Genomic DNA, 12,154 nt, shown 5'->3' with positions numbered 1-12,154 from the left:
GCTTTCCAGCCTGGGCAACAGAGTAAGACCCTGTCTCAAAAAAAAAAAAAAAAGAAAAAAATTTCTGACACATGAACTTAAATAAATGTGCAAATAAATATTTCTTTGGATCAAAGAACTTGGAGCTGCAAGTTATATTATGCATAATAGCCACAGTTACAATATGAACTTCTATTCACCTTGAACCAAATTGAGTGCACTGAAGTAAAGTGTTATGTTCCAACCTTGCTTTGCTGAATAGGACCTTTCAAATGCCACTGGGGAAACTGTTGGGATCAAGTCAGCTCTGCATTATCCTTGAGAACTTCCAGCCCAGGCCTTATACATTATTGCCTCACTGAGCATGTCCATGTGATGTTCTGAATGTGACAGAGTTCATTAAAAATGAAAGGCACGCAGTCTAGGCTGCCTGTCTGTATTTCTTCATGAGAGGATAAGGGGTCAGGGGAGGGGGCCAAGGCCCTGAAACAACATAAAGGAAAGCTGCCAGAACATCAAGATGTTCTAGCAGGCATCTATTGTATCCTGCAGTAAGTTGTTAAATCGATGTCAGCTACTTTAACTTTATAATAGAAGTAGTTCTGAAGCTAACCTTCATGGCTGTCAAAGGTCATTAGAATGAAAATTCTCAAATAATTACAAAACTACATCACCTCTTCAAAATCACTTTAGAACTAAAAAGGAAGAAAAAAACACACTTGTAGCTTTGGTAAACTAGTGAAGCATCCAGATGGCTGAACCTTTTTGCTTATAAGAATTGAAAATGACCACAAGTACTTTACCTTGGTTTTTGCATTAACATTTGCTCCCTGCTTCAGAAGAAAGTTGACCATTTTCACATTTCCATAGTGACAGGCCACGATTAAAGGTGTGTAACCAAGCTGTAAATAAGAATAAAAAGTTAAAAATAGATAAAGTAGAAACTTTACTACTCTAGTGGTTAACACCCCAGAGGAGAAGGACTGGGTAGAGTATCAGTTATTATAGGATTCAATTTGACTAAAGGTATTATTTAGCAGATTATATATGTACCCCTGACCACAAGGAACTTCATATCAGCAAGAGAGATCAGATGTGGGTGACTTAATCTGCAAAGAACTAAGAGAGAGGCACAAATAATATCTGAAAACAGCAAAGACAGAATGACTCTGATAGGAGATGCAGGAAACATGTAGCTACAGCAGGCTTAAAGAATGGGTACGAATTTTATGGAATAGAGAGGGAAAATCCATTTCCAGACCAAGGGCATGGAGATGAGCAAATACAGGAGGAACGCAGCAAGTCATGTGAACTAGCTAAAGCAGTAAGAGAGAGGGTAGACTTAAGGCTGCAAAATTGGAGTCTTTCTGCGAAGGGTCCTGACCTCATGCTATCCACTGGACTTGATTCCAGCAAAAAATGGGGAGCCACCATAGATTTGTGCACAGGAGAGGGTTATGATTAGTTTATATTTCAGAATGGACTCTTGAGGAGGGAAGATCCTGGACATGGGATGACCTGAATGGGGACTACTGGGAATCATCCCAGCCAGAACCTGTCACAATACTGAGAATGATTTGCTTTACCTTTGTATGAGCATCCTGATCAGCTCCATGCTTGGTGAGAATATCAGCAACATTCACTTTATCTTCCTGGGCTGCAAGGTGTAAGGATGTGAGTCCACTCTACAGAAAGAATGGAACCAAAGGGATACAGTTGAAGAAGAAAATACATTGCATCATCTATAATATTATGAAAAAAATAATGAAAATATTGAAAATATCCTGGAAAACTCATAGCCTCTTCCCAGAAACTATATCTTCTGACATTTAAGGCAAACTCTCTAAATTAATGATGTTTCATCTAAGACATGTCCTCTAAGTCAATCAACACATCAGGCAAATTACATTTTCTATTTTCTATATTGGGTTCTTATATTAGCTTTAAAATAGCACGGCTAATAAGCTTTCAAATGGCATTTATTTCAAATCCATCTGGATGTCCTGCTGTACCAACTTATTTATTTAAATAGCTGATCAACCAACTATTACACCTATTTTATAAGCATAATAATCATCTATATTTTATCAACAAAATATCACCTGAGTGTAAAAAATGGACAGTTACAGGAAATGAGTTCAGAAAAACTTTCTCCAGCACCCAAAGAGAGTATACTTTTCAGGAGGTTCCTCTAAACATTACCTTAAAGTAACCTCATTATTTATATAGCACCATAAACTGCTCAGCTTTATGCAACATGTTTGGTATATATACATCAAGTAATTATTTTGTTTATTTGAATATCCAATCAAGGTACAGTTATGAATTAATAATAAAAAAAGAAAGGCATGGAGAAAAGATGGGGGAAAGTGGCTTATTCAGCCAGTGCCACACTCTGGTAGCCTTACTACATCATTTACATGTTTAACAGGTGTTTTCTTGAGTATGTTTCATATGTCATGAAGTGTTCATATTCTAGGCACTTGAATACAGCAGTGAACAAAAGTTTCTGTCTTTAAAGAGCTTACATTCTAGTCTAAAGTATATTTATACTGTATATTTCTCTCCCCTCACTATTGTTCAAATGCCTAGTATATTTATGCTCTTCCTGGACATCCTGCAGCTATAGACTGAGGTGGCTACCTGGGCTCTGAGTCAGCACCTCTTCCCCAGTTCACATCTGATTAAAATTGACCAGCCCTGCTGACCACAACTCTTCAGGCCCACTCTCCTGCATTAGCACCTGGGCTGAGAAAGCTAAGCCATGTTCTTCAAAATTCCTGATCTCCAGCCATGGTGCTACTTCTGGAAATCAAAAAGTACACTGACCTTATTTCAAAAATGTAAGTGAAACCTAGAGAGAGAAAACCATTCTACAATGTGAGAGGAGGCTTTTTCTTTGTGGGCCTGGAGCTTTTTAATCCTGAGAGCTCTGGGTGAGCTCAACTTTGAGTTTTGTAAAACACAGGGTGAGATAGAAGGCATATCCTTTTCTATTAAAATTTTCTTCACTTCTAAACAAATATTATTTAATCCTAATGTATAAAAAACTGAATATTAGGATAAAACAAGATTCTTTCTTCATTTTCTCCTTACTAAAATAACAAACAGAATATTTCTCTTTACAGAGATAGTCTGTTTAAAAATGTTATTGAAGTGATCATCACATAAAGTGATCATCAAATCTCAAAGACATTTTTGATGACTTTTTAAATATGTGCGCTTTTTTCTACTCTATTTGCAGAATGGATTTTCTGCAATGCAAGATTACAAACTAACAACCAGTATGAAAATCTCTGCAGTTTATTGTGGTAAACTTGCGTATCCAAATCAAAGGATGTAAACTGCAGTGAATATAGGTTTTTGTCCACGGTTGCTGTCTCATAACTCCCATAGCCGTTATTATAGTCTTTCATTATAACGCTGTGCATTTTAGGCCTCAGGGGCAGGCCTCAGGAAACAAAATATCTCCCACCTTCCCCCGGCCTCCTTTCACTTTCCCTAAGGCTAGGCTCTAATCTTCCCCCCAGCATTTGTGGATCATAAGACCCTCCTGAGAGAGAGAGTCCCATCCTATATCCTGGGGGAATGAATGCTGACATCATGAAGCTTCCATAAAATCCCAGAGGACAGGGATCGGGAAGCTTCTGGATAGCTGAACACATGGAGCTTCCTTGTGGAGGGTGGTGCGCCCAGGAAGGGCATGGAAGCTGTGTGCCTTCCCTCATACCTTGCCCTGTGTGTCTCTTCATCTTCATCCTTTGTAATAGCCTTTATAAGAAACTGTAAGCACTGTGAATGTAAGTGTTTCTGTGAGCTCTGTGAGCCACTCCAGTGAATTAATGGAACTCAAAGGGAGTGTCCTTGGAACCCCAACTTGAAGCCAGTCGGTCAGAAGTTCAGAGGCGCAGACTTGTGATTGGTGTCTGTGCAGAGGGCAGTCTTGGGGACTGAGCCCTCAACTGAAGGGATCTAACACTCTCTCCAGATAGACAGTGTTGGAACTGAATTGGAGGACACCCAGCTGGTGTGTGCTGCTTGGTATGTGGGGAAAACCTCTCCACATTTGGTCACAGAAGTCTTCTGTGTTGATGATTGTTGTGTGGTAGTGTGAGAATAGAGGAAAAACACTGTTTGAAAGGTTTCTGGAAAAAAAAAACTTTTCTAATAAATAAAGAAAATAGAAAGTGTTGAAGAAGTTCTTTTCAAAAAAAGTAATTTATTTCCTAAGACACACTGGTGGACTCAATGACTGATCTTTTTTGGTTTTATTTTATGATAGATGGTGTTTGGAAAATGATTATAATATCACTTCTATATTATAGTTCTTAATGTGAAATAATCATATGGAGAGTATGAAATTATTGAGTTGGCCTTAAAAAGAAAAGAATATATGCTTTCTTCAAAAGCAATGGGAAATTTTTTATCGGTTTTGCTTCTTATCTGAGATATTTTTATAGTTGCATCATCTTATAATTCTAACCAAAAGGCAAGGTTATATGTTTTATATGTAAATTTTGTATATTGTATTATTAGTCAGATATATCTGCGTAAACTTACTAAAGTTTTACTTTAGTGATAAACATACTATGTGTTTAGGACATCACTCACATGTAATACTGAAATCATTGTTATAAAGATAAAGAAATTACTTTGTGATTCAAAATTGAATGTTTTTCTTCATTGCTGAGTGTGCAACTCAAAAATACTCATTAAATATTTGCTACTGCTAAAACGCTGTCAAAGAAAGTAATGTATTTAGAAGAATACCATAAAGGAGGACATAGTGAACTGATTTCAGATATGTACCTGTCATTTTTATAAATTAAAAATAACACCATCAGAAGCATTGTAAGATCAGTTTCATGAACTATCTGGAATTTTAATCCTACTCAAAATACTGCTGAATTGTTTATGGATTTCTTTGGCTTATTTTCAAATGAAGATTTATTTGTTATTAATAGAGTAAACACATGCCCTTTTCATACACTAATATTAAATAAAATATTCTATGCTTCATGATCATATTTTCTCCAACAGGGTAAATGACCACCTGAATGACATGACGTCAATAGTCACAAGGACGTCCATGCCCTAGACTGTAATAATTGTCCATCTGATACACGGAATTTCACTATAAGGCTTTATCGTGTTCGTTCTTGTAAAAATGCAACTGTCCTTTGGAAGACTAACCCTATAATTTGCTCTCATCATACTTTAAAAAAGGATTTGTGGGGACTTTTTATAAAGGCCAGAGAAGTACGTAAGGGCAGGGGATGTACAGGAACACTTCTGAGTAACAAGGAAATAGACTAGGACTGCAGAAGTATTCAAGGCAACCTGCCTGTTTCATAGCTCTTCCTAAAGGATGCATGCTATATAACCTATTTACAAATGTCGTTAAGACCAACTTATCACTGATACTTTAAAAGTACCAATTAACAATGAAATGTAGAAAACATAGAGTATTTGTATATTTATGGAAGGAGCTAAGAAACTTAATTTTCACTAAGCCCATATAACGTATTACAAAAAGCATCAAGACATCAAATGACAAACCAACTTAATAAATACAGGTTCCAATTCTGTGTTTCTCAGCAGCTGGCTATAGCAGTGTATATATAAGTGTAAGATAGAAAGTTAGATAGATGGATCTATAGATCTTTATGTAGATGGATGGATAGGTGTATCAAAAGACATATACTTGTAAAAATATATATTTTTATATTTGAATATTTTTCCCTTATATCTTTGGCTGCCATTCTATTATAATTAACGTGGAGGTCTATAGAGGCCAGTCCCTGGAGAAAGGCTAAAATGACTGTTGTGCTTTATTAAAAAAAAAAAAAAGATTTTCTCACCACCACCACCAAACCTCTCAAGCTAGACCTACGTTGACTGAAAAAAATCTGTATTTTATTGTTTCCTCTCTCCTATCCAGAGGTGCCTCAGATGCCCAGCAGGACTAAAGAATGCCTTGGGTGGTGAACATGGGCCTGCCAGCTTAGAGGCAGTTGTTTAAGCTAAACCCCAGATGGAAGCATTCTTTCTCTCTATATATATGAAATTTAGAATGAGGAGCAGCAGACACTGGAGCAATTATAGTGATGTTAACATTGGGAGCTACAGGGTAGCCTCTTTAGACACACAGAGAAAAGCAAGGAAAGCGGGGCTGTAGAGATGAATGAAACTGACTTGCATAGAAAAGTCAAGAAGCCAAAGTGTTGCCATACAGAGAGTCTCTCTCCCTTGCTTCCTTATGGTTTTCTAATCTCTCATAAGGCTTGACTCCCTTCCTGTCCTTGGGGTCTGTAAGATATCCCTGTTTCTTTTTAATACATTGCTCCTTTTTGTTCCAAACTGTCTGTGATTGGTTTCTGTTTACATGCATCCAAAACACTCTTGATTGATGCAAGAAAGGACAGAATACCTTGGTTGATATGTGGATATTGGCTCCCTTATCCAGAAGCAAGGTAACCATATCTGTATGCCCCTCCTGTGAGGCCAGATGGAGTGGAGTTACTCCTTGCTTTGTCACAATGTTTGTCTCTGCTCCATAGTTCAGGAGGGTGGAAGCTATCTGCATTTGATTCTTCTTGGCAGCAATATGTAACGGAGTATAGCCATTCTAAAAAAAACAAAAATAAAACATATGCATATAGTGTAAGATTAACAATTGCTCTAATATGTATCTCTAAAGGAAATAAAAATCTCTAATCAATAGAAGAGTTAAAAGTGAGTTTACAGTTAATCCAAACTCTTACTCATCACGTTTCCATTCAACAATAACCGAATCTCTACAATAAAAGTCACAAGGCACCCCATTCTACTGTAAAACAGATATAGACACCAAAGCTCCAGAGCTAAAAATTCTCTCCTTATAATATTGCTTCTCTCCTGAAGAGCAACATAGAATAAGCCAGGTTCCTCTTCTACAGGACCATCCTTTAAATACCTGGGGATGATTTTCATATCCACCTTTAGTTTTCTGTTTTCCAGGCTAATTTCTCCATTCCTTCAACCATTCCTGATGGAAGTGCCATTTCTAGATCTCTCCCAATAAGGATGACCTGTTCTGAGCTGATTCTAGTTTGTCCATATTGCTCTTGAATTGTGTGTGCTATCTGGAACCAAGGCTACACTTCACATATGGTTATAATGTAAAGAATCAAATGGAATTGTTTCTATTATCTTACTATAATACTCCAACTAATATGCTTCTGTTTGGATTGTACTTTAAACTGGTTCAACAAATATTACTGAGTGCCTAGAATATGCCAAGCAGTGTGCTAGGTGTGGGAATACAATGGTGAACATGACATGATCCCCGTCTTTAATGGGTTGCATTCTAATTTAAAATATATTCAACAACAAAATTAGCTTATATTAATCTTGTGGGCTGTTCAAATCCTAGATCTCCCCTTCCTTATAACCTGCTGCTTCGAAAGTAGAAATATGAGGCTACTCATTTCAGGTGGGAGTTTGTGGAGAGGGACAGGATAACCCATACTCTGCTTACAAGAACAAAACTCTTAACCCCATATTTAGTTAAAAGAAAAAAATGTGGAACAACTGTAAGTCTGCAATATATATTGTTTTATTTCCTTTTCTTTATCAAATCTGGTAGAATTTTCCATTCGAAATGTGTGATAGAAATTTAAAACAGTGGCTTTTCCCTTCAGTGACATGCTGAAGGGAAAGAAAGCATAATGATCAAGTGCTTCTTGTGAGATTACCATGAGATGTTTTATTTATTTATTTGTTGAGACAAGGTATGGCTCCATCACCAAGACTGGAGTGCAGTAGTGCCATCTCAGTCACTGCAACCTCCACCTCCTGGGCTCAAGTGATCCTCCTACCTCAGCATCCTAAGTACCGAGGACTCCAGGCACACACCACCATGACTGGCTAATTTTTTTGTATTTTTGGTAGAGATGGGGTTTCACCATGTTGCCCAGGCTGGTCTCAAACTCATAAGCTCAAGCGATCTGCCCACCTTGGCCCCCTAAAGTGCTGGGATTACAGGTTTGAGCCTGTAGTCAAACTTGAGAGGTATTTTTAGGTCATGCTATTTCCTTAAAGCTAACTGCAAAGTGTACTAAAAAATAAAAAAGTGTTTTGAGAATTTAAATGTCTTTATGAGCCATCATCAAATCTTGATCCTCATACAACCCTACATTATCTACTCTGTCCCCATTTCTCCAAGCAAGAATAAGTATCTTTCATTTTTGACAAACAATGTTTCTCCTGAAGCAACTGAAGGAAATTCAGCTTGGAAGCCTTTTCAGGGTCTGATCAGAGGTCCCAGATGCTTCAAAATACTGTATTTGTGTCCATAGACTCCATTGAAAAAAGGACACATAGATTTTTGTGGATCAAATAAGTTTAGTCAACTTCTTTTTGCTACAATGTGTTTCTTTAGTCTCAGTTACCCCCCTGCCTACAGCATGGGCTCTACTAAGGTTAGGTAAAGGGATATTTTAGCAAAACAACATAAGCGATCATCAAAGAAGGTGTCAATTTTGGCAATGGAGGAGGTTTGCCTGGTAGATACTCAACCAACAAGATCTGAAAAGCTCTCTTACTCCACAAAGAGGAAACATTTTTGGACTCAAATAATTGCAGCACTCCCAATAAAGACTAAGAGAAGATTCTGGACTCTGGTGGAAAGAAGCAAAGTTCTCGTGGCCAAAGGACCGTGTGCGTTAAGGAGAGGGGACATTATAATGAGCAGAAAGAGAGTCTAAAGTGGAGACTACAGTGGGGATCTTACCATCTGGAGCCCTCTAGGAGTGGCCCCAAAGATGAAGGACTCATGTTCATTGACAGGCTGGGGCAGATAAGTGAAAGACACTAGAGAGGCATTCCCAGAATACCCATCCTACTGTGGACTCTGGAGTAGAGAAATGCTTTATGTCATCTTCTGAACTTGGTACGTGCATGCCTAAGATTAAGGACCATACAAGGTAGAGGCTAGAAATCAAGGCTATGTTTGTCTCTTTAGGAAAACCATACACATTATTTTATAATCTAGGTCTTCTCTTGCAAACAGATTGAGAGTCCCTTGTGGAAAGAGAACATATGTTTTACAATTTTACCTCCCATTGAGTACCTATAATCCTTTCTTTGCACATTGTAAGAGTTCAATGAAAGTACTCATGAGTACTAATGAAGTCTTTTGTATCTATGTTGAGAATGGTCAGCCTGGAAAGCTAATGAAAAAAAAAATGCTGGCATGTTAAGTGAGCAGGTATATTTTTATTCCATAGTTGCTCAATCTTCATTCTTTCATCCAAATTTATTGGGAACTCACATATGTTATTAAACACCTCATAGATACGCAAATGAATATGATATGAACACTCCTCTAGTAGCTTATAATCTAGTGTGAAGAAAGACATAAAATATGTGCTGAATTGATGAGGTTGTAGAAAAAAGAGGAGTAAGAACAGTGTGGATAATTATGAACAGTTGGCACCCTCTTTTGACAGTTCAAGTACTTTATTATAAACTATTGGCATCAAAAGATATAAATATATGTAGATGTATATGTATGTATGTGTACAAAGTTATATATTTATGATATATAATATATTTATATATAAAATATATATTATACAGAACATATTTTATGTATATATCCTATTTTATATTTATAATATGTATAAAATTTAAATAGGCATATGAGTATATATGTATATATTTGTATAATAGAAGTGGAATAAATCTCCCTCTATTGCTTTGGGACACAAAGGACCTAGTGGTTAAGAGCACCAGCTCTAAAGTCAGTCTGCCTGAGGTCAAACACAGGTACAAGCTCTAACACTTATTATTCATATGACTTTGGAAAATTAACCTACTTAAATCTCACCTTCTCATCTGCAAAACGGAGATCATTAGAATACCAGTCTCATGGGGTTATTATGAGATATTGCCTGTAAAGTGCTCGGCATAGTGTTTGGCAAATAAATGGTGGCAGTTTTTTTTATTATGTTGTCTAATATAGCATAAATATTTTCCCATTACAATCAATATTTTTTAAATAAACCCTGATGTGTTCTCAAAATTGGTGTGCTGAATTAATGAACGAAAGATGCAATGAGGACTTTATGCATTATACGACATTCATATATATTTTCAGTGTAATAAGGGGCCAACTAGAATGGTGGGAAATGCCCTGTCTGTAAGTACAAGTCTTAGTTGGAGCTGTTTCGGAATTTGGTTCTAGACATACACCAAAAAGGCATCCTCCCACCACCTCTGAATCTAGGGACTTAGAGGGATCCATGCTACAGTTAACACAGATAAAACATTTTTTTAAAAAAAAACAAAGAAACAAATAGAAGTTTGAAAGACTGAGAGTATAAAAGGACATTTTCATCATAGCATTTGGTTTATAGGAGAGAAGAGAAAACATGTTAATGACTTTATTTCTCAATTCTCAAAATTCAGACTTCATTCTCTAATACACAGAATGTTAGCAATAGATTCATCTCTACTGGTTTATAGGCACATCCCCTTAATATTTGCTGACTCTAAAAATCTTAAAAAAGATTTTCAAGACGCAACTGGCAGAAATACAAGGGAAAAAAAAGGGTGTCAATCCCAAAAGCTGCTATCGCTAGGACTAGTCGCAGTTATACTATACCATGTGTTTAAAAGACAATTCTCATGTGTTTTCAGGCGATAGTTACACCCTATGCCTGTAAATCCTTTTCTGTGGTCCTCACCTTGGCAGTGGCATGAGGGGAAGCACCCTTCTCCAGTAACAGCAGCGCCACCTTCTGGTTGTCATAATGAGCAGCAACATGGAGCGGGGTAAGGCCATTCTGTAAAGGGTGTGTTTAAGTTTCAGCATTAATAAATTAGGGTTAGCTGCCCTGAAGCTACCAGGATGCCTGGAAACTGATATTGATTAAATTCATGTTAATGAATTAATATAGTCAATAGAAAAAAGTACGAAAATAAACAAATCCCTAATAATGTTCATATTAAAAACATAACTAAAATTGAAAATGAGCATACCACCAGCAAAGGGGATCTTGAGGGTCACAATGTATAAAGGTCTAAAGTGCTATGTAAGAAATACTACATTAACACTGCAGGGATTCTTCTTAATATAGAGACGTTCTGGGGCTGTTGTGACGAGACTTTGAGGCACAGCTCAAAATGCTTTCTGAATCAGTGTGTACATGGACGGTCATGGAAGACATCACCACCATGTCTATTTGGGATAGTTTCATCAGTTGCTCTCACATTCCTTTCAGAGAAGTGAGAAAAATGTCTTTACAGATCTCCTAATCTATCACCTTCACTGTTACGTAATTATAACGTATAGAAAATCTTTACCTTCCCTGCAGAATCTGCGGCAGCACGGCGTTGCAAGAGAAGTTTTGCCACGTCCAAGCTTCCATACTTGGCTGCTACATGCAGGGGAGTGAAACCCTTCTGAAAATGTGAGAAACAAAAGTAAAATCGTATTTATTGTTGTAACTCCTCACGAAATCTTTTTATTTGTTAACATATTAAGCAAAGTATACTGATTCTTCATTTGGAAAAAATACTGGTAGCGTTAAATCTGTTAGCCATGAACAAGGACAAAGAAAAAGAATAAAATTTAACATACAAAAGTTTGGCTTGATAGACTGAACAAAAGAAATTTTATTTTAAGGGCTTGGAGACTGAAATCTGACTTTATAGGTTTGGGATTTTTAAAAGCCACTAGTGTCAGTAAACTGGCTCCAATTTGTGAATGGGAAAAAAAAAAAGCCTTTTTCTTGCCTCTAAAATTAATAGAATTGAAACAACAGCTGCCTTCTCTCCAACCCTCCTTCTCTTTCTTTCAATCCTTTTTATAACACCTGAATTCCAAATTCATTTAAATTTTAGGATATTTTGGCAGCCATAGTAAAAACAAGTATTCGTGAATTAGTTGACATATTTTGTGGAGAAATGGCAAGATAAATGGTCTATAGAACAAAAAACATGTACTATTAAAAAGCAACCCCCATCCTGACTTGTCCCCTTTCCCAAAAGACACTGTCTAAAAGACCAATTGCTTTTGTAAAATACCTTCTACTTCTGGCATGATGTTGGGCTGATTAACACCAGACTTTTAAACACACTGAAGCTTTAAAGCTTTTTTTTAGAGGGCTGCTCTCCTACACCTGTTGAT

At 36.9% G+C, this 12,154-nt stretch overlaps 1 protein-coding gene across 39 annotated transcripts in view; it reads right to left on the bottom strand.

Moving 5' to 3' along the window:
• The window catches only part of ANK2 (ankyrin 2), a 683,465-nt gene that overhangs the window by 93,623 nt on the left and 577,688 nt on the right, over positions 1-12,154 (bottom strand). For all 39 annotated transcript variants that reach the window (XM_054554375.2, XM_063723590.1, XM_063723596.1 and 36 more), the window contains 5 exons: positions 11,329-11,427; positions 10,710-10,808; positions 6,410-6,607; positions 1,566-1,664; positions 783-881 (listed from right to left, as the gene is read on the bottom strand). In XM_054554375.2, coding sequence (XP_054410350.1) covers positions 783-881; positions 1,566-1,664; positions 6,410-6,607; positions 10,710-10,808; positions 11,329-11,427 — 594 coding nt within the window. The remainder of the gene's footprint in view (positions 1-782; positions 882-1,565; positions 1,665-6,409; positions 6,608-10,709; positions 10,809-11,328; positions 11,428-12,154) is intronic.

The sequence above is a fragment of the Pongo abelii genome, chromosome 3 (genome assembly GCF_028885655.2).
Source record: "Pongo abelii isolate AG06213 chromosome 3, NHGRI_mPonAbe1-v2.0_pri, whole genome shotgun sequence".
In the NCBI taxonomy this organism is placed as follows: Eukaryota; Metazoa; Chordata; class Mammalia; order Primates; family Hominidae; genus Pongo; species Pongo abelii.
This window is presented reverse-complemented; position numbering and strand designations above follow the sequence as displayed.